Raw genomic sequence first — 21,203 nt, 5'->3', positions numbered from 1 at the left:
AATGATATAAAAGCACACGTATGCTGCTTACAATATTTTTGAGCTCACTGCTCTCTCCATTATCAAACATAATCTGCAAACTTTATACAATGTTTGTATTGTTGATTTAATGCAGAGTTGGGAGCCAAACACTATGGAAAATTATTTCTGAATCCAACACTGCTAAGAAAGTGGGTATTAATGTGACTCGTGTATAATGCTGCTAAGGACGAATTCAACAAATGTATAAAGAAAATGGTTGATATTTAGAATATGATATAGGTAGTTCTAAAATCCTGTCTTAATTTACCATTTTACTGCATGCATTGACAGAACAAGTGATCCTGCAGATATTTGCTGATATTCTTGGTACCAGACAAACAGGTTAACAGAGGGAGGGGTGAAGGAGAGACAAAAGCGGAGTAGTAACAAACCGGAAGCATGGACTCAGCGGAGTAGTAACAAACCGGAAGCATGGACTCAAATAGTGTCGTCTTCCATTTTATTGTCCCTCCTACGAATACAGAGTACATCGGCCATCACACTTGGAGGTCTTGCTATTTCACATACACAAGAAGCTGGTTCCAACTTTTCTTTTGCAGCACACTGTTGTCCCACCCTGAATTACACATTTTTCAGAAAATGCAAGCAGTAGTGCCATCATAATAATAATTAAAAATAAAAACACAGCAAAGATCACAGAAGGAATAAAAATAAAACAAATGGTACTGATGCAAATAGACCACGTGCTTAGTAGCTATATTTCAAACGTCACCAAAAGTCTAAGTGCAAGATATGTCAACAACCTTAGCTAGAGAAAACTCACTGAAGTCAAACAAAAATTCATGTTAAGAACATGACTTGCTGAAACTTACCATCCAAGCTCACGAAAATAAACTTATGGCAGATGAAATAAAACAGGTTATCTTTCTCTCATACACACACGCACAACACATCACTTATGTATACAGTTCTGAAAGTGGTCCTAAGGTTTCTAAGAGATGAACTTGTATGACTTAAGGACCAGCCTGGATCTACATTGAGCCCTGGGTGATTTAACAAGATAAGGAAGTAATCTCTCTGAGGAACAAAGACAACTATGCATACTAATATCACAGGTCCAGCAAAGGACGACAAGACACCAAAGCAAGATCAAGATGACGCATTTGCTTCCTGCTACCGGTCAAGAAAATAAAAAAATCCAAATAACAAGAGGGTAGCTTGACCTTGGAGCTTTCTTTCAAAACATTTAAAATAGTCAATATACATTACTCATGTATATGTTAATAGTAAAATCATCACTACAAGTCTTGTATTCTCACTTAGTGGTGAGATGGAAAAAAAGAAGGAAAGAAAAATCTGCTTTTGGTAGAGCCATTGAGAGAGTGAGTGCACTCAATTACACGCAGACACCGCCGTGTCCCGAGGGAAGCTTAAGCGTTCACAACACACTTCAACTTCTATCTTGAAAATGCATACATTCAAGCAGCAATAAAAAAATATTTATGGCGAATGCATAATCTCTGGAAAAAAGGGAAAAAAATACTGTATGAACATCCCTGCTATCATGTCTCTAAATACAAAACCTCTACCCATAATTTGCTTCAGTGTAACAAGAAGTCCTTTTTGTGTTTTTCCGCAGGTAAAAGTCAGTTCTCAGTGTATGTATGGATGACAGTCTCATGTATTTCTATTTTCCGGTTTCTATGGTCGAACGATCCATAAGCATGCAAGCGTCAAAGAGGAGGGGAGCCTGGAGGAAGGGTAGGTGGCGGAGCTGAGGTTTAAGCCAGGGCCGGAAAAGCCTCGGGATCATCCACATTGGGAACAGAAACACCTCCACCCTGTCAAATTCAAAAGCAACACACTTCAGGACTACACAGCAATAAGGCCAATAAGGAGAAACAATCATTTATTAATAGATTCACCAATACAGTACATGTATTGCTCTTTTTCCTGTAAATCAAACACCTACTAAATAAGTGAAATCTGGAAAATATATTCAGCATTCTTGTGTCATATTCAAGTTTCCAAAGTCTGTGACATCACAGCTTAGGGTTGTGAAGTCATGACAACCACGTGATGCTTGTTGGACTCGTTTAAACCTCTCTGGAAGTGTTGTGTGATGGAATTATTTTGGCACAAACATTTATACAGGACACTTCCTTTTTTTCTTTCTTTTATATTTGTTGGTATACATTGATATTATACTTTATGATTGTTGTTTTCATTGCCAATATTCACATGTCTGACAACGAGTAATTGTCAATCATCCAACACAAATGACTATAAAGTTCAGAAGTGCGTGAGGACGTGTCCAAGTACTATCAGTAGATGTATGTGTAAACTAGGGAAGCACCGATACCACTTTTCCCAGAAGTCCGATACCTTTATTTGTGAAATATCACAGTTTTCAGGTACAGAAATTGAAGTAATCAAATGTAAAATAAGTATTCACTGTATAAATCTAGATTAATCAGTGTTAAAATGACAAAAGTCACTTCTTTTCTTGCTATATTAACATTGAGGACGAAGACAGCAGCAGGTTTATTAGGCTGCTGTCACTTTAAGAGCTGCACATGACGAAAACACACGTTTACTTTCTCAACTGTTTACGTTCACTTAAAACATAACCGACTATGTTTCACAAGGATACTTGCCTATACAGGCATTTTGAAATATTTTTGTGTGAATTTGTCCATTCACGTGCAAGACGACATGAAAGAGCACTCGATTTAATAGACTATTCTATGCTGTGTGAGAGACAGCTTTTCTGGGCGTGCGCTTGTGGCATAGAAAACTTCTTAAAAACACCATGTGATTACTGTCCCGCCTTCCAGTAATAATGTAGGGAACCACTTGTTCTACATAAATCATGTAACAGTTCATGTTTTTACTTACACATATGATTTAGTTTTACAGGGATTCAAGTGAAAAAAATACTTCTGACTGAATTTTTTTGTTCAGGTCAAGTCATATTCCTTTAACTTTATTTAAATAGTCGAGACCAATAGCGTTTTAAGGGGAGATGTTTTAAACCGCTTTAATGTTTCCAGTTTGCATATTTTAAAAGCTATTTTAATCTATGAAAAAAAATTACTTAGCTTGACAAATAATCAACCATCTACATAACTTTTCAGTGCATGTTTTTATTTATCTTATAAGACCAAACAATGCTAAATTATATTAATATATAGTTTGTTTCATGGCAAATCGTTTTTGGCTGAGGGCAAAGTGAAGTTTCATAACTTTATATATTTAGGCTATTTAACTTTATCTTTGTAGCCTATTAGAGAGCTGACTTATGTTTGACTGAATTGTTTGCTTAATTTCTCATTGCATAGCTTTTTATAGCCTACCTATTAGGCTACTTATACTTTTATACTGGATATTATTGATCATTAAAACTGACATTTAACAAAAAGCAACAGGGTTGTGTAATGTTATATATTCTAAAATATATAAAATATTCTTTATATATTTTACTATGCATTCTCTTGTATGTGTACATGCATAATACAATAAAACGATACAACCCTGTCTCTGTTTGATAAATGTCAGTTTTAATGATCTATAATGTTTCATATTTTTAAAATGAAAACAAAAAGAAGCAGGGTTGTGTTTTATATTTCGTGTTGTTATAAATATATGGAGTGAAGATAATCAATGTGTGTAGTCTGAACCACATTTTTGTTGCCATATAGGCCTAATATGTTTATGATAATTTGTTCTTTTATAAATGAAAAGAGGTGTTTTGTATATATTTCGTTTTATTGTTGATGAAAAGAGGCAGAGTTGAATTTTATACCATATTTCGTTTTATTGTTGCCTAAAATATACATAGAGATAACCGGAGTAGACAGAGCGAGCTGAGTGACGCGATCAAGAACGCCGCGGTTCCGTTTGCAGAATAACCGGACCCGCGCCCTCTCGTCCTCGGGAGATTGTTCTCCTGAGTCGAACTTGGCAAGTCCGAACTATCAAGGACGCAAGTCCAAAGTTTGCGTATTGGGATTGAGAAACGGCCAGTATTGACCCCCGTTCTGTTTTCTATCATGCGCCGTGCACTTTTGCGATGACGTAATATGCACGCAAACGCACCAGGGTTCGATAGAATTAAGTTGAATGTGAAACCAGACCAACGCTGCGGGGGGCGAAGGGAACAAACGCGCTCGGATTCGGACCGCAGCAAACCAGCTGTAGCCTGACATGCACTTCTCCAAAACTAAGATTAATTGAGTGAACACGGAGCAGTTTTTCCGTGAGCGGGAATTGAAAACCCAGACTGGACCATAAGCGAAGTGATTACAGAACGTTAGAGTGGAGAGAGGAATAGGGCTGGGTTTCGATTCAAATTTCAAGAATCGATTCGATTCCGATTCTCAAGATCTTGAATCGATTATCATTATTCGATTCGATCTTCGAGATTTAGATAAGTGTTTTAGAAAAAAGCATTTTTTCCAGCTGTTACCTCAATTACAGGACTGTAGTTATGCAACATATTGATACTATTATTATAGACGTTTAACTGCAAATTAATGGAGTATTGATGGTTGTAAAGAACAATCCCCCTTCCAGAGTGTTGATACAACTGCTTTCACAAACTTGCACTGGTGTAGACGACAGAGGTATTTCAGCAGCAGTACAAGGGGTATCGCGATTAGGCTACCGCAATCTTGTAGTACCGCGCTACTGACAAGTCAACCGCAGAGGATTGCAAGTAACCGCAGCAACCGCGATATTCACGTTTTTTTATAAGGCTATACCCTTCTTGTTTTGAACTTCATGCATGTGTATTGAATGTTAAACAAGTTCATAATGATAACAAACAAGACTGTTTATCGTGGTGATGTGTAGCCTAGGCTTCGCACAGACAGTGAATGAGAGAAATCGGCAGAGCGCGTGCGATTACCTGCGTCTGTCTTTGAAGTCATATGTATTCGTGAAAATTCGTATTGCCGTGTCAAAGGAAAGCGAAATATTTGTCGTATCATCCTTCTAACTTTCACGTCACGGGTATTTACCATAAATGCGCGTCAGCAGCAGCGCTGGTCAGCATTCCACAGCGCGAGGAAGCCGCGGGAAAATAAAATCAGCGAGTCACGCATTGAATCCATGCATTATTGGTCTCTAATAAGTGAAGCATCAGCTTCAGCGTTACCCATGTGACGCATTGCTGCTCAGCTGAGCCTTGAAAAGTGGAACTCAAAGTTAAAAATAATTAACACATTGTTTCATTACATCTCTTTTAATGAATCAGCTTTTTTGAACGTGTTCGTTGAATGAACGGTTTAATGACTCACTCAAAGCCCGTTGTCGTAACAATGTGCGCGCTGAGTGAAAGCCTTTCAATGCGCATACAGGGATCTCCCAGTCGCGGCAAGTTAAAGTTCACGGGGAAAATGTAAGCCCATTATTAAATCGATCCTCTGAGTGACAGATCGATCTTTAGAAATTAATATCAAAATCGATTCAGAATTGGTGAATCGATTTTTTCAACACAGCCCTAGAGAGGAACGTCCTTTCGCTCCAATCCAGGCTTTATCACATACCCCTCAGCAGGGTGAATACACCTCGTCTTTCCTTAATTTAAGACCTATTCAAACTAAAATTAAGACATTAATCACACTATTTGAGAAATTAAAGCCTATTTACGGCCTTAACATTATGAAAAGGGAATTTTCATAATTTTCAAAAAAGACATTAAGGACAGACGGGAACCCTGCAATTGACGGGAATCCGTCATAGACTCGCTGCAATTAACGGAAATCCGTCGTAGCGACGGAGAACTTTAATCCCTGAGTTTTATCTAAATTAAGCATGTGTGCCGGGTGGACGATCAACAATTAAGAGCAACAGAAGAGGTGGTATAATACTGGTATCGGCGCATCCCTAGTTTAAACCATAATAGTAATAATACAAAGTTTTGTATCTCTTTGTTGGGGTATAAGTGAATTGAGTTCATTTAAAAACAATGCATTTTCTAAGTAAAACGTTAATATAATGCATATTGATAATGTTATAGGGGCAGACTATAGTTTTATTTTATATAAGCAGTATCTGTAACAAAAATAGAGTATGTGTCTTTGTTCTTTACCTTCTCAGATCTGCCTCCGCCTCGGCTTGGGCGTCCACCACTGCTGCCTCCTCCTCCTCCTCCTCCTCCTCCACCACCGCCTCCTCCTCCTCCTCCACCACCTCCTCCACGGCCTCCACGTCCTCCACGAGAACCTCCACGACCACGCCCTGGTCGACCCAAGTCTCCGAAGTTTATCTCCAGCTGGGATGTGATGTCATTGGCTGGCTTACGGAAGTGGTGTTCTCCACCTTCTTCAGCCTTTAAGAAAAAATATTACAGGAAACAAATCTAACATTCCCAATTTCACATGACAATAATTTCATCAAAGAAACTATGACCACAGCTGACCCCTCAATCCAGCTTGAAGTACTAACATTAGTGCTGTCAAAATTAATGCAAGCGATTTTTTCCTTGTAACTCATTAAACATATTTAACACTACTAACGCAGCATTGTTTTTTTTCTTGTAATCCTTTGGCAAATCTACAGTATATGATCCCGCAATCATTCATTCAAGAGCTATTGAACCATTCATGTGAGATAAGACGCAAAAAAGAACTCAAATTTTTACCGGCACGATACGGCTGTCTGATTAATGTTAATCAGAGAAAATCCCTCACTGCTCTTGACTGAATAATGTCTGTAGCTTTAAAGTAGGGCTGGACGATTAATTGCATTTGCGATAATATCGCGATATGATGAAATGCGATTTTGTAACCGCAAAAGCTGCGATTACACTGGTCATGTGACACGCGAGAGAAAAGCAGTCTGCAAATCAAGCATCAACTTGGCACGCTACGCATAGTTCTGGCATACAGGAAAGAACAGTTTATTTTTTATGTATGTGATATTGTGTTATTTATTCTCTCTCCACAATTCAGAGAATTTCAGAATCGAATCTGAGCTTAGTTTTTAAACACACATGCGTGATGAAGCTGCGCGTGCTTTAGAAACAACCGTATTCTGCTTGCTTCTAATTTCTCTCTCTCTCTCGCTCTCTCACACACACACACACACACATACACACACACACCTTCCGAAAAATAAGCTTTCATAAAGTTCGGGGTTTAAGCGAATTACAAGGACAGTCGCGGGCTTCATTGCACAGGTTTTGCCGCTTTGATGTTACTCTTGCTGTGCGCGGTCTTGGCCGCCGGAATTTTCTTTACAAATGCTCCACAAAGGCATTATTTATGTCTTTTGGAATGCAGTTGGCTTATATATTAAAATTATGAAAATCACTGAGAAAGCTGCTTTCATTTTAAAATACTTACGCGCGCTTTGTGAAGAGTGCTCGTGCATGCGGCTGTGAGCGACTCATTGGGTAAATGTACTTGCATCTCAAAATGCTTTTGACGCGAAATTAATGTAAACACGGTCAGTTATATCTTAAACCAATAGGACAAACTACATTTACAATTTCAAAAGAGATATGTGCATTAGTGTGAATGCAATTTATCGTATAGGGGGAAAATCACTCCAGCTCTTGAATGGAAAACGTTCAGACAGCCTACTTTTAAATACTGAAAGCACTCTTTGTTTATTGCTTGTAATGTTTTTTTTTTGTTCCTCTTTATTTACTAGCTTTTATATGTTGAAGCTATATTAGTTTATTGTCCATTTAAAATTCTTAACATGTAATTGGTTTAATTAATATATATATATATGTTTATATATATTTAATGTATGTATATTTACACATGTAATTAAATACATATTTTAAGTATTATTAAGATTAATTAATAAGAAAAAAATTAGATTGGATCATGAGCCGGCTAAAGATTCCAATCCCTACTGTACAATGATTTATTGCTCGTCTTTGTCGACTAATACAGAAGGTAAAGAACTTAAAGTAATCGCATATTAAATCGCAATCGCAATATTGGTTAAAAAAATCGCAATTAGATTATTTTCCATAATCGTACAGCCCTACTTTAAAGAGGATTAATCTTTATTTAATTTATGCAGTGAAAACTGTAGTGTTTTATAACTATTCAATGTTTATTTCCTACTTGTTAGACCTACCTGAAAATCTTAAAGCACTGTTTACCAGGGTTTCTGCAGGTATCTTCAAATTAAATGTAATGCTTTTTAATGCCCTTTTTATTTATTTTTTTTTTTTACATTTTTAATGCCATACACGACCCATGACTAACCACAGATATCATATATCCGATCTCGATCACGCGCCACTGTTACTAGGAGATCCAGACTCTGGATTTTGAGTGAAGAAATACATTGAATTCACCTCAGAATTAATAACATCATCGCTGCGAGATCCAGTGAGAAACATTCAGATTCGTTCGTGACTCTCCTGTTCGAACTCGTTCATCAAAATTAACAAATCTTTTTTCGAGTCATTTCGTTCATTCATCGAACAAAATGACTCGAAAAAAGATTTGTTCATTTTGATGAACGAGCTTGAAAAGGAGAACGTGCATCACAGAACAGAGCAAGGCGAGCATTTGTGCTTCTAAAACTTAAACTTTTTTATTTATTTTGGAAATGACCGATCGTTTCGCAAGATAAGACCCTTATGCACCGTCTGGTGTCGTTTAAAGCCATTTGAAGCTGCACTGAAACTGTCATTTGGACCTTGGACCGTTTGGTACCCAGTGAAGTCCATTATATGGAGAAAAATCCTAGAATGTTTTCATCAAAAACCTTAATTTCTTTTCGACTGAAGAAAGAAAGACATGGACATCTTGGATGACATGTGCGTGAGTAAATTATCAGCAAGTTTTTTAAAAAGTGAACTAATCCTTTAAAACATTTTTGAATAAAAAAGTCTCGGTGTGGGGGGGTTGGGAATTGTCTCAGCAGACGAGGGAAACGGAGGCAGAGTTAGTGGTGCTTCGGAGGCTGCTACTGCTGGAGATGATTCAGGAGAGGTCCCAAGAAGAGAAATCTTGGAGATCTCCTTAATAAACGGAGGTCTGAAATTTCTGCCCCTTTACAGATCAGAGCGCGCGCTGACACGGAGTTAACCCGCTATCTCCAATATGGCTGTGCTCAGAATATCGATACAACGCCATGAACTCCTGACGATGCGCGTATCGATACAGTCGTGTTTTTGAATGTAGCCAATTCAGGGCTCAAATTTTGGCGGGATTGCGGGTATTGCGCATAATTTTAATAATTCCCGCAGGTCTCCCACTTATAATGCGGGAAATTCCCATGTGCATTTAGGTTGTATTAGTAAATGAATCCACACAGCTTATAAAATCAAATCAGTCATTTTAAAACTTTCTGCACCGACCGAAGCTCAAAAGTTGAATAGAGAGATATAATGGCTTGCAAACGAGCGAAGCATGGCAGTTGATCAGTGTTCGGATGTACAAATGAACACAAATGTATTTTTTAGTTCCTTCATCCGAGCCTCTGAAGAAACAATGGGTTAATTTTATTTTCTCTGGAAATGCGCCGATACAACTTGCCAAAGTTTTGGATGGTCCAAACATTTCACCGACGACTGTTTCCTCAACTTGGGCCAATACAGAGCTGGCCTCGATGAACGTCTGAAAATAAATCGATCGAGCTACCAAGCAACAATTCAAGTTCAAGTTCAGAAAGGTAATCTTTCTCTCAAAATCGTTCAATACTGTTAATGCATCAGTAAGTCAAGCCAGTGACTAAAATATCACCTTCACATCGTTTCTTTTAGTAGGATAAAAATAATCTTATTTCAATTGTGAACAAATTATTTACAGAAATCGATCAAAGAACAATTTTTCACACAGCGCGAGTTTATCTGGACAACTCGTTATGAAATCAATGACGCACGTGACTGCACAACGAAGCTCTTACTGTATGTACATCATCGTGTTTGCATTGGTGAAAGCATTAGAGAGAGTGCAGAAACTGCGTTGCAATGATAAGATCTTCAGTCTCGCGATCTACAGACTGTCATCTGCTTGCTCAATGCTCATCACAGCAACATTTTATGTGATGGGAATAGATCTAAATACTTTAAAAACTTCTCACGATTCGTTAATCTCGATAGCTGTATTAGTAAAAACGTATAATAGCAGTAGTAAAGGTATTCGAGAGACTTTCAAATGTAATACGTAGCTATTTCATATGCACGCATGTCAGCCAATCACAGCACTGGCCGCGTTTACACTGAATCCCACTGCAGACACGACCCTTCAAACAGAGTGTTCAAATCAGAGGCTAAAATCAGGCTAGGAAAAATGCCTTTTATTTCTAAATTATGACTATTTTCGATCTAAAAAACATACTAACATTATAAGGGCAACCCAGGAAACATTATAAAATAATACAATAACCCCATGTCAGGGGACCTTTAATATACCTTTACTGGGAACATGAACCAAATATGTATATATTTTATAACAAGTGGAAGGTATGAAAGGAAACAAGCGGGCGGTTCATTAGAGCAATGACAGAGCTGAGCATGGACATGATGCCATCAGGGTAGGAAAACTAAATTAACAGGAGCGGTTGGGAAGAAAAGTTGGTAAACCAGAGGAAGAGGATGGATGAGGAATAGACTCTTGCAAGAGAGTGAATTTTGGTTTTAAAAAGTCAGCATGTCATCAAGTGTTAATAGCCATAGATTCTTGAATTCTGGCAATGTACTAATTCAACTGAACTTTAGTTTAAAAGAACCATATACAAACTGAACAACAACTTTAAAAGGTGACCAAGAGGGTGACCACCCAAGTGCCTAAATGACAAAAGAAAAAAAAGATCAAATAATCCAAACACAAATTTAGACAAATACCTTGTGGAACGAGTCGGGATCAACATCTCCAGATTCAATCACAGCTCCAGCATGCCGCTGGAAACGCACAAAAGCAGAAATTAGTCTTGGAACCATAAAATGACTGAAATTTACAAGACAAGAAAATTGGATAATTCAACCTACCGTGCCAACTTCCTCACTCTTTGACTTGTGCAGTACGTAGCCCTTCTTCCACTGACCATCGTTACCTTCGTTGGGCTTGCGGATGTTGAATTCAACTTTGGACCGTTCTTTGTCTTGCATAGCCTTCCATTCATCCAGTGTCATCTCCTTAGGACCTTCCTCCTTCACCTCCTCTACTTCATTCTCCCTACACACACACACAACCATCCATCGGCATGCTCTTTTGTACATGAAGCATTTTCATTTCTTCACATCAACTTATCGTGAACAGAATTGAACTCACTTGTTTTCAGAGTCGACAGGGGCGTGTTCTTCACCTTCAGGAACAGGCTCAGGTGCAGCGGACTGATCAAGCTCACTGTCAAATCAGACAATGTTATTAGATCTGGTGAACCATCCAAATGATCAAACTAAACCTTTAAACATTTCAGAAATGTACCCTGAATTTGGCAGTGTTCATTTCACACTATGGTAATGATCAGATTGATACTATGGCAATGATTAGGCATTACTCTTATCTAGAGCACAAGTGGTACAAGTTTCATGTCAAAATGTTATACTTGGTGTTAGGGCTGCACAATTAATCGAATTTATAATTGCGATTAGGATTACGATTAATGATGCCACGATTACGTAATCGTTCAAAGCCGCGATTACAAAAGAAAATCCACTCTGCGTGTGTGTGTTTAGAGCATAATTATGTTATGAGAGGAGAATCACGACTACTTCAGAAAACCCAGCACAATATGACATACCAGGCAGTGACGTAAGTGTACGCTGAAATAAAAAGACTTTCACCTCAGAAAAACTGACTTTACTGTCCTGTCAGCCGTTATACTGTGCTCGTAGCGGGCACTCTACAATTGCACGTGCAAATGCGGCGACGCGCGCTGTGTATCGCTTCACTGTATAAAGTGCAAAAGAAACTACGTGCATGCAACGTCGTAACAATGTGAATTATTAAGACACGAAATAAAAGTAAAATACCAATAAATCACGTGTTAGCTGAGAAGGATTTGCACGCAGGTGTGATTTTCATTCTATTCACCAGGAGCTGTTTCATTAACAGTTCTTGTTAGTATTGTGTATTCACCATGGTAAGTGTCGTTTCCATAACCCAAAAATGCCACTTTATTTTCACTTTGTGTTATTTTCTATATTATTAAATGACTGTGGTGGCTCATATCAACATTGTATTAACAAAAACTAGTTTGGGACTGCTATTTAATTGCTTTAGCATAGTCCTAATGTTTATCTAGTCTTTACTACGAGTCATTCTTACAATTTATGTGTATGTTAAGTAAAGGGGGACAGTACTTGTGTGTGTTAACAATTTTTTTGCAAACATGTATTATAATATGCCTATATATATTCAATGTAAATTGTGATAATCGTAATTAATAATCGCAATTACAATTTCAAGGGAATAATCGGCAATTATGATTTTTGTCATAATCGTGCAGCTCTTACTTGGTGTTGAATAAATAAAAACGATTTATTTGCCTTACCAAGCACCACTAATTAGAATCAACAAGAGTCACATCACATAAGCGGTTCAGGTATTTCTCAACAGGGGTCGGCAACAGGCGAGCCAAAACTGGCCAATGCCAGCAATCATATCTGTCCCGCACACACAGCCAGATTATTCTGATATCGCCTGGTTCTGAAATAGATCTGTCATGACAGCAACAGTTACTTACAATCACTTCGTCTTTAGTGATTTTCAGGGTTCCCACTCTAAACCAAATGTCAAATTCCCTGACTTTTACTGACTAAAAAGATGAATTTCCATGACCTATAATATGGAAGTAAAATAATGCCAAATGATTTTTAAACAAAAAGCCTGTTGAATTGTAGATGGAAATTAGCCTAAGGCTATAATCTGACATATTTACATTTGTGAAAATGTTCATTAATATGTATTGCCCCTTTTGTTTTTTCAAAAATAAAAATAAATAAATTGTACTACTTGAAAAAATATGCATTGCATTAACCCTGCTTGTATTTTAATGCATTGTATTTTTAGGGCTTGCATTTTTATGGGCTGAAATTTAGCATGGTTGAATATTTAAGCTGTGAATATTTAAATTCAAAACATTTCAAACACACTTTCATTAGTAAAATTTCAATAATCCATATTCACCTTTCATATTTCACTTCCAAAATATTCAAACTGATTAAAAATACAACCTATAATATTCAACAGCCGGATTGAACAAATTCAGTGGTTCAAATTCGACAGTAAATTCAACGTTGACGTCCAGGAACTGCAGGAAACGCAGTAGATTACTGAGCATAATCTCCATCTGCTGTTAGTCGACCTCACCAGCAGGGGGTGCAAGCGCGTGTTGTTGACGAAGACCGAGCAACAGTTAAGGCCTCATTATGCTTCTGCGTCAACTCCACGGCGTAGCTACGCCGTCACTCCCACGGAGTCGTGGCCGTTTTATGGTTCTGCGTCAGGTTGAGCTGCATCACGGTGCATCTGACCAATCACAGCCCTTGTGGTCTACGTCGCCTCGACGCGTAGTTACAATTTTTTGGAGGTGCATGTCGAGCTACGGCGGAGGGGTTCGCGGCGACGCAGAGGGGTCTGTGGGGGTACGCCGTCGATTCGACGCAGAAGCATAAAACAGGCTTTAGAGCAAGCCATTCATTCATAAATACTCATTTACAACAATGTAAGTGTATCTGTGACTATTATGTTTTATGTGAAATTCAGTGTCTTCACGATTACTTTTCCTGTGTAGCCTACATGCATCTCTACCGTGAACGAGATTATAATGTTATTCCACCGATGTGGGTGTATACAGATCCAATGTTACATTTGGGTTTGACATATCTATTGGTTGTTTAGTTGCCTCAACCTTATATTGAGGCGATTGTGCTTCATGCAGTAGGCTAGGGTTTCCCTCAATACGTCAGGATTCCCCTGCTGGACATATAAAGCGCTTAACGTAGCTTAATGGACTAATACAGTGATATAAAAGACCAAACTCGTAGGCAAGCAGAAGGACTCAGAATATGAACTTAACGCGCAAAGTTTAAAGATGCGCGTTTCTCAGTGATACTGACATAAGTTGGCTTGACATTGGACATTCGCACATTTAAGGACCGTCTCTAAAGTAACATACGACATTGGTAAACACGTTTCTAACTTCAATAGCATTTGAAGAGAACAACTTGAAGTCATAAAACCAACTTTAAAGTGTTCATGTAGGTGTCAGGCATAATGCGCAATTTATTCAAATAAATTGAAGTTTGCTATTGAAGTTAGAAACGTTTAGGCCTATAGGACTACCAATGTTACTTTAGAGACGGTCCCTAAATGTGCGAATGTCAAGACATTTTTACATTTAGTCTTGTAGCTGACGCTTTTATCCAAAGCGACTTAAGTTTCAGTTAAACTAACAATATAGGACAACAATATGAAAGTGGTATGACCCTTCCCAGATTAATGGTGTATGTAGGAATATTAACATGTATGTAGGCATACTTATACATACATCCCTATAAGGTGCGAGTTTGGTATTTTATATCACTGTATTAATCCATTAAACTACGTTAAGCGTTTTGTCCTGATGGAAGGGGAATCCTTGAGTATGATGAGGTATTGAGGGAAACCAATTATAATCCTGTTCATGGTAGACAAAGTTGATAACATATAGCCTAAGGCTACACAGGGAAAGTAACAATGAAGTTAATGAATGAAACACAAAAAACAGCTTTTGTGCCTTTATCATCTTTTCCGCGTATATACTGACCCAGATAATCATCACAAAAAACTTAATGCATGCTCAATTGTTGCAAATGAGTATTTATGAATGAATGTCTTGCTCTAACTGTTGCTCTGTTCTTCGTCAACAACGCGCGCTTGCTGGTGAGAATCGGTATAGAAAAATTTCATTTTGATAAATGGAAACTAAAATTTAAAGCAACAAACTAAATTCCCTGATATTCCATGACTTGGAGAGAAATATATATAAAATTCCCTGACTTTCAATGTCTGGAACAGAAATTCCATGACCCTGGATTTTGCCTGTTTTACTTTGAGATTAATTGAGAACTTTTCATTTGAAAAGTTCTGTAAGACATGAAAGTTCTGCCGACCCCTAATCTACAATATTTCTGTTCGACACATTGGACGAGCTTGAAACTTCCCAAATAAGCTGCTACAACCCCAAGCCTCAAATATTTCCCATCTACAATCCTACCTGGCTTCTTCCTTCACATTGCCCCAGTTGTGCGGGCCACTCCCACCGCGCTTCTCCTCTCCTTTCTGTCGACTAAGACATGAAGAACATTCCAGTGAGACTAATGCAACAAGACCCCTTTAAGCATTTGTTATTGATGGCTTCTCACACTTACGATTTGTCATTGCCGCTGTGTCTATCAAAGTCACGTTTGCCCCGGGAATCAAAACCATCTCCGCGTCCCATGCCTCGTCCACGGCCACCTCTGGCGCCGCGTCCTCCTCCACGCCCCCGAGAAGGCTTATCCCCAACTGGCCTGAGGACCACATTATAACATTTTATGACAAAGACAACTGGCAATCTTGAATTACAAATAAAATAAAAAGATGCTTAGATGTAGATATTCATCACATGGGGTTTCAGTGGATTTATTTACCATGGTGGTTAAACAACTTTCTGAGAATCTCAACCAGACAGACACTGCAACACAGCCAATGGCATGAGTTTGGGGAGTATGACTTCCTGTCTGTCTAACCAATGGCAGATGCAGGACTTAGACAGTATTTTGAAAATTTGTTTGATGATATCAGTAGTTTTAAAGTTTTATTTTATTTTTAGGCTTAGGTTTTTCTAAATGAAATAACCCTCACTCAGCTAGAACAATCTCTCAAAATTGTAAACTATACAGGGAACACTGTCTTTCAGTACATCACTATAATATTAAAGTTTAAAATTAACAAAAGCATCCAAATTTAAATGCTTAGAAGTTCACTTTTTATTTAAGCTTAATTATATAATTGTTTCTAATCCAACTTGTTTTCATGACAGAATTATTCAAACATACAATGAATAAGACATTACTAACAAATTAGATAAAAAAAACAATGTATTACAGAGTGCATATATTAAGCAAAAGTTGTTGTTTTTCCTAGCTGACTAATAAGCAATTGATACTGAATGGCTATCCTGAAGTAAATGTTGCCTGACAGTGTGTACAATCTGTTTCACTGATGTCTTTCTGCAGTCAAAACACTGATTGAGGGACTACATAAAACGTAATTCATTTTAGTAAGTTGTATGGATTCTTTCAACATACCTTCTGATGTTCATGCATGTTTTTCATGCTATAACTAGTTAAGTTGAAGAGATGATAGGTTCTTGAATTGAGGTTTCTACAGTGATCTGTCACTCAACATTAAATAACTATTTAGTGATCAACCGATAATCAGTTTTACCGATATTTTAACTTGCCTCCCATTTGTAAGTTTGACATAACAGCCATCAATGCAGAGATGCTGCATGCTTGATATGTAGTTTAAACTTGCCAATAAATAATGGAGACGAACTCACAGAGACACGCAATTAATCAAGTCATGTCCCAATAAAGATGGACTTTATTGGGACCAACTTGATGAATTACGTGAGTCTTGTGATTTTCAAGAATTAAGTAAAACAGCCATAAATTAGTGCATGTTAGAAGTAAAAGCACTGAATATAATTCTCTCTCTGTTGTCTATGCTCATCATTAGTCTCGTGAAGTCACTTTCCAGATAATATTCAAACATATTCAATTTGCTTCACTCTTTAAACAACATATAAACCTTTAAAATTTAAAGCAAATGCTTACATTCATGCAAAGTTGATAGACTCCCGTCATTTATTTATGTTCTACATTTGAAAACAGACTTTTATTAGACATTTATTTTCCTCTGTTATATTACTGCTGCTGTTTAAAAAAAAAGGTACAACTGTGAGTACTAAGGTCCAGTAAAACAGCAATGTCTTTTATTCAGGATGTTTTGTGTGTGTGTGTGTGTTTATTTCACATGCTATATTTGTTATCTGTTTGTTCACCTGATCAAAGCTTTCATTTAAAAGACACTTCAATGTGTTTTTTATTTTTTTCACTCTTTCAGACCCCTTTATTTACTGATGCAGAAGTGTGTTTTGTTATGAATGAAGGGAGAGAGTGAAATTACAGTATAAAAGAAAGTGTTAAAGTTTTATTCAGTACCCAGACCCGTCGCTATAGGCGGGCCATAGGGGGCCAGGCCCGCCCCAAAAAATGCTTGTGCCCCCCCACTTGAGGCACAGGTAATTAAATTTTTATTAAATTTTAATATTATCAGTTGCTAATTTTGTGTTGCATTAATGTTGCATTCTTTATCACTAAAGCATTAAAAATATAAAAAAACAATGGTGTGATTTTGTTTGATTGATGGGAATCTACACTGCAACAGCCTATCACGGCCTTACTAAAAAGAACACTAGGCTACGTACTTGACGTACAACGAAGCCGCTCAACAGTTACCGCGCATTTTTGAAAGCTGTTTCAAAACGAGTTTTCGCCGGCTTACTCGCTTCAGTTCCTTCCGAGTGGAAGGATACTTTGATGTGGAGGTTCTGCTCTGAGAATCGCCGCCTCCCGGTGTACTGACAGGAGGGACTGGAGAGAGGACAGCGCTGCCTCCACTCAAAGTACCGGTAGGTTCAAAGTCTCTGTGCGAGTGTATGTGCGTGCGTGTGTATGTGTCTCATGGCAATGCATATCCCTCTGTTCACTCCTTTAAAATGCAAAGTTTGAGAGATGCTTCTGGTGTTACATCTAATATGTTGTATAGTCAAGTGTTATATGGATATTCATAACATTGCTTCTGTGTAATGTGGTGTAGGCTATAGGCTACCTGGTCATATTGCTGTTGGTTACATGTTTAACGTGATGATTAGGCTACGTGCTGCGCGACTAGAGTTGATTATTATAAATATACGTACTGTAGGCTAATAATAATTGTGCCGCCCCATGCATTTCATATGCCCCCCTTAAGACTGAGGTCTGGCGACGGGTCTGTCAGTACCATTACAAATGTCAAAAACAGAAATAATAAAAATATATCAGTTCTGTATTCAGTTATCAGGTACTTAAACATGCATATAATTAGCAATAGTTATATAAAGTCAATATCAGTCGATCTCGATTCAAAACGGCATTTACTCTTTGAATCTCATGATAAAATTAATAGAATTTGAAAGCTGAGACATTGTTTTATATCAAAGGTAACAAAGATTATTTGGAATATTGGACGGAAGGCAAGCTACAAACAAATGTTTAGTGAAGTTTTGTTCTCGCATAAACTGAAAACAGCATAGACTAAAAGATTGATTCAAGAATCTATAGTAGTCAACATTTAAAGTGGATCAAAACCTTTCAAAGTTATACATGAATTTTGAACAATACCTGTTCTTGTTTTAGGACAATTTTTATGAACTTTTTTGATCCACTTCAAATGTTGACTACTGTATATAGGTTCAATAAAAATGATGATAGACCGATATATTCCACCCAGACCTAATGCCGTCAGTTACATTGTTATGATTATAACAAAACTCACTTGTCCACAGAGAACTCGCCCCCCTCTGGCTTTTCCTCAGCTGGTTTGTCGAAGCGTCGCTCACGAGGAGGTCGTCTCTCTGGCCGCCGGTCACCGGGACGTCCCTCTCCTTGACCTCCGGGATGCTGGGAGCTGGCCTGACCCTGCTGACCCTCCGGCCTCCGCCCAACTCTCCTCATTCCTAAAACAGAGATTCAGACATTCATTTAACACGGGTGAAAAAGCCCAACACTAAGAACCTATGAGTTGTTCAAATCAAATTCACACTTTACTCAGTTCACCCAAAAATGTAAATTCTGTCATCATTTACTCACCCTCAAGCTGTTCCAAACCTGTATGGGTTTCAGTGAACACAAAAGAACATATTTAAAGAATGTCGGTAACTAGACAGTTGACGATAGCCATCGACTTCCATAGATTTTTTTTTTTCATACTATGAAAGTAGATGGCTACTAAAAGTCTTTAAATATATTATTTTGTGTTTGAGAAGAAAAAATCGTACAGGTTCGTAACTACTTGAGGGTGAGTAACTTAAGTAATGAAAAAATGTTCATTTTTTTGTTAACCATTCCTATAAAATATGGGTGAGCTAACTGTTACTCATTTTAGTGTTTTGCACGAAGTCACAATCGTTCATGAATCAATCCTAGTGATGTTTGAAGACACCCTTTCACTTACTAACGTTAGCTCAGATCTTAAAGCACTACAGATATTGTCATTTCAACAAAAAAGAATAAAAAAATAACTTTAAACATGACAATATGAAATGAATCATCAGACTGGTGAACATTAGCCTCTCTCCTTTAGACATTTTCTCCATGTGCACATCAGCACGGTGTGAAGTAAAACATCACATTATATATTCACATAGAGCTAGCACATTAGCATGTAGCTAAGGAAGCTACGCAGTTCTAAATAAAGTGAGGATGATCAAATCACAAACAAATAGAGATGTTGACATGTCAGAGGAAGAAAACTGGTGAAAGACACGTATACTGAACCTTACTGGGGGCATTTCGCTCTCAAAATATGGTGTTAGTGGACATGAAGTGTCGACAACAACACCAGCAGCAGCCTCTCCATGTTGACTTCACTGCTGTGTTTATATGCACACGAGCGCTTCGTCAGTTGCCCTGTCCAATAACCCACTGAGTTGCCTACCTAGACAGCATTTTTGGGCACCACATGTGCGTTACGAACTCATTTATGGCGCGTTTGAGGGGTTCGCGTCAACAGTTATCAATCGCGTTGCGACTCGCCTGCGTTTTGTTGATCGGAGCGTGTCTATAATATCCAAATGTGTTATTTAGGCTCATTCAGTTGAGATATTTAACGTTACTACTGAAACTTCTACATACCCTCCTTCTTAAGTGGCACAGGGGCCTGGATTTCTTCTTTCTTCTCCTGCGTTGTGTTTTTCCTGTCTTTCTGGGACTCTTTCTTCAGCTGTTTAGCGGCTTGAGCTGCCGTCTTCGAGCCGCCCGACGCGGCCGCATCTTTCTTCTTGTTTTCGGCCGCCTTTAAAATCTCGAACGGGTCGGATTCGTCGTCCAATAGCTGGTCGAACCGATTGGTAACGACGCAGCCGAAGCCTTCTTGCAGATGCCCGGGCATGATGGCGCCCCAACAACGGGATTCTCCTCCGATTCTTCGAGCAAACGGCTCACGGTGGACAACCGCAAGATGGCCAAGGAAGACACACACACCTGCTTCTCTTCCGGCGCTCTCAGTATCCGGGACATTACCGCTCTCGCGCCACATGGGGGGTGTAGTTCTGTGTAGCCTAGGCCTACTACTGATATGTGCATTGTGCAGTTCACTCATGCATTATTGTCAAACAACATGAAGTGATGATGATTATTTTGAACCGAACCGAACAACACTGAACTGCAACTTTGTTACATTGTTTTCTTATGACTGTAAAGTTGTTTTGAAACAATCTGTAGTTTAAAAAGCGCTATAGAATAAAGGTTATTTGACTTCACTTGAACTGACTTAGGCTGCATAATTACATTATTCATTAGTAATTATAATTAAACTCGGTTTGCATCATTGATCATTATTTTCCTGTTTATCACTTATTCTAAAAGGCAAAAAAAATAAAGATGAGTTTTACTTGATTATATGTAAAATGTAGCCCATCATCAATAGAAGTATAATTTTGGGCAAAAATTTAGTGTTCGGCAATGACTGGTAAATAAAACACAATTTGATGTTCCAAATCTTGTCATAGGTTTTAAATCAAAGGCTGCATCCCGAAATCTCATTCTTCCCTACTACCGTATCGGCAAAAATCAGTAGGTGGCAAAACTCGGATGACCAACTTCTTCCAGTGAGCATCTGAAGTGTGTATATGATGAACACTTTACTATCCCATTAGGCCACAGGAGAGGATTTATAAACGGCAGTGCAACTGTATGTCTAGATTACATTCATACCACACACATTCATGTACTATATAGAACATACTTTTTTTAATTATTAAAAATAAGAACCTACTCAAGAGAGTACAGTATGTGATTTCGGACGCAGCCGTAAATGTGTATTGTTATGGGGCCTCCAAGAAAAGGATCATGCTGAACTGAATTTTGAACTTGCAGATCATTAAATTAAAAATTAGCAAGTGTCACAAAATGATATTAGTTTTAAGCAAGCTACTTAAAAATGTATAGT

General features: G+C 38.0%; 1 protein-coding gene across 1 annotated transcript; it reads right to left on the bottom strand.

The window, feature by feature from the left end:
- Window positions 1-464: 464 nt before the first annotated feature.
- serbp1b (SERPINE1 mRNA binding protein 1b) lies at window positions 465-20,271 on the bottom strand. Its single transcript, XM_077247151.1, has 9 exons — window positions 19,889-20,271; window positions 18,531-18,711; window positions 15,317-15,457; window positions 15,163-15,234; window positions 11,232-11,306; window positions 10,949-11,135; window positions 10,805-10,861; window positions 6,077-6,316; window positions 465-1,823 (listed from the first exon to the last, which is right to left on the bottom strand). The coding sequence occupies exons 1-9, from the start codon at window positions 20,142-20,144 to the stop codon at window positions 1,764-1,766; spliced, it is 1,269 nt and encodes a 422-aa protein (XP_077103266.1). The 5' UTR covers window positions 20,145-20,271; the 3' UTR covers window positions 465-1,763.
- Window positions 20,272-21,203: the final 932 nt, after the last annotated feature.

The sequence above is a fragment of the Siphateles boraxobius genome, unplaced genomic scaffold (genome assembly GCF_051911475.1).
Source record: "Siphateles boraxobius isolate OS27281-9 unplaced genomic scaffold, OSU_SipBor_1 1, whole genome shotgun sequence".
In the NCBI taxonomy this organism is placed as follows: Eukaryota; Metazoa; Chordata; class Actinopteri; order Cypriniformes; family Leuciscidae; genus Siphateles; species Siphateles boraxobius.
This window is presented reverse-complemented; position numbering and strand designations above follow the sequence as displayed.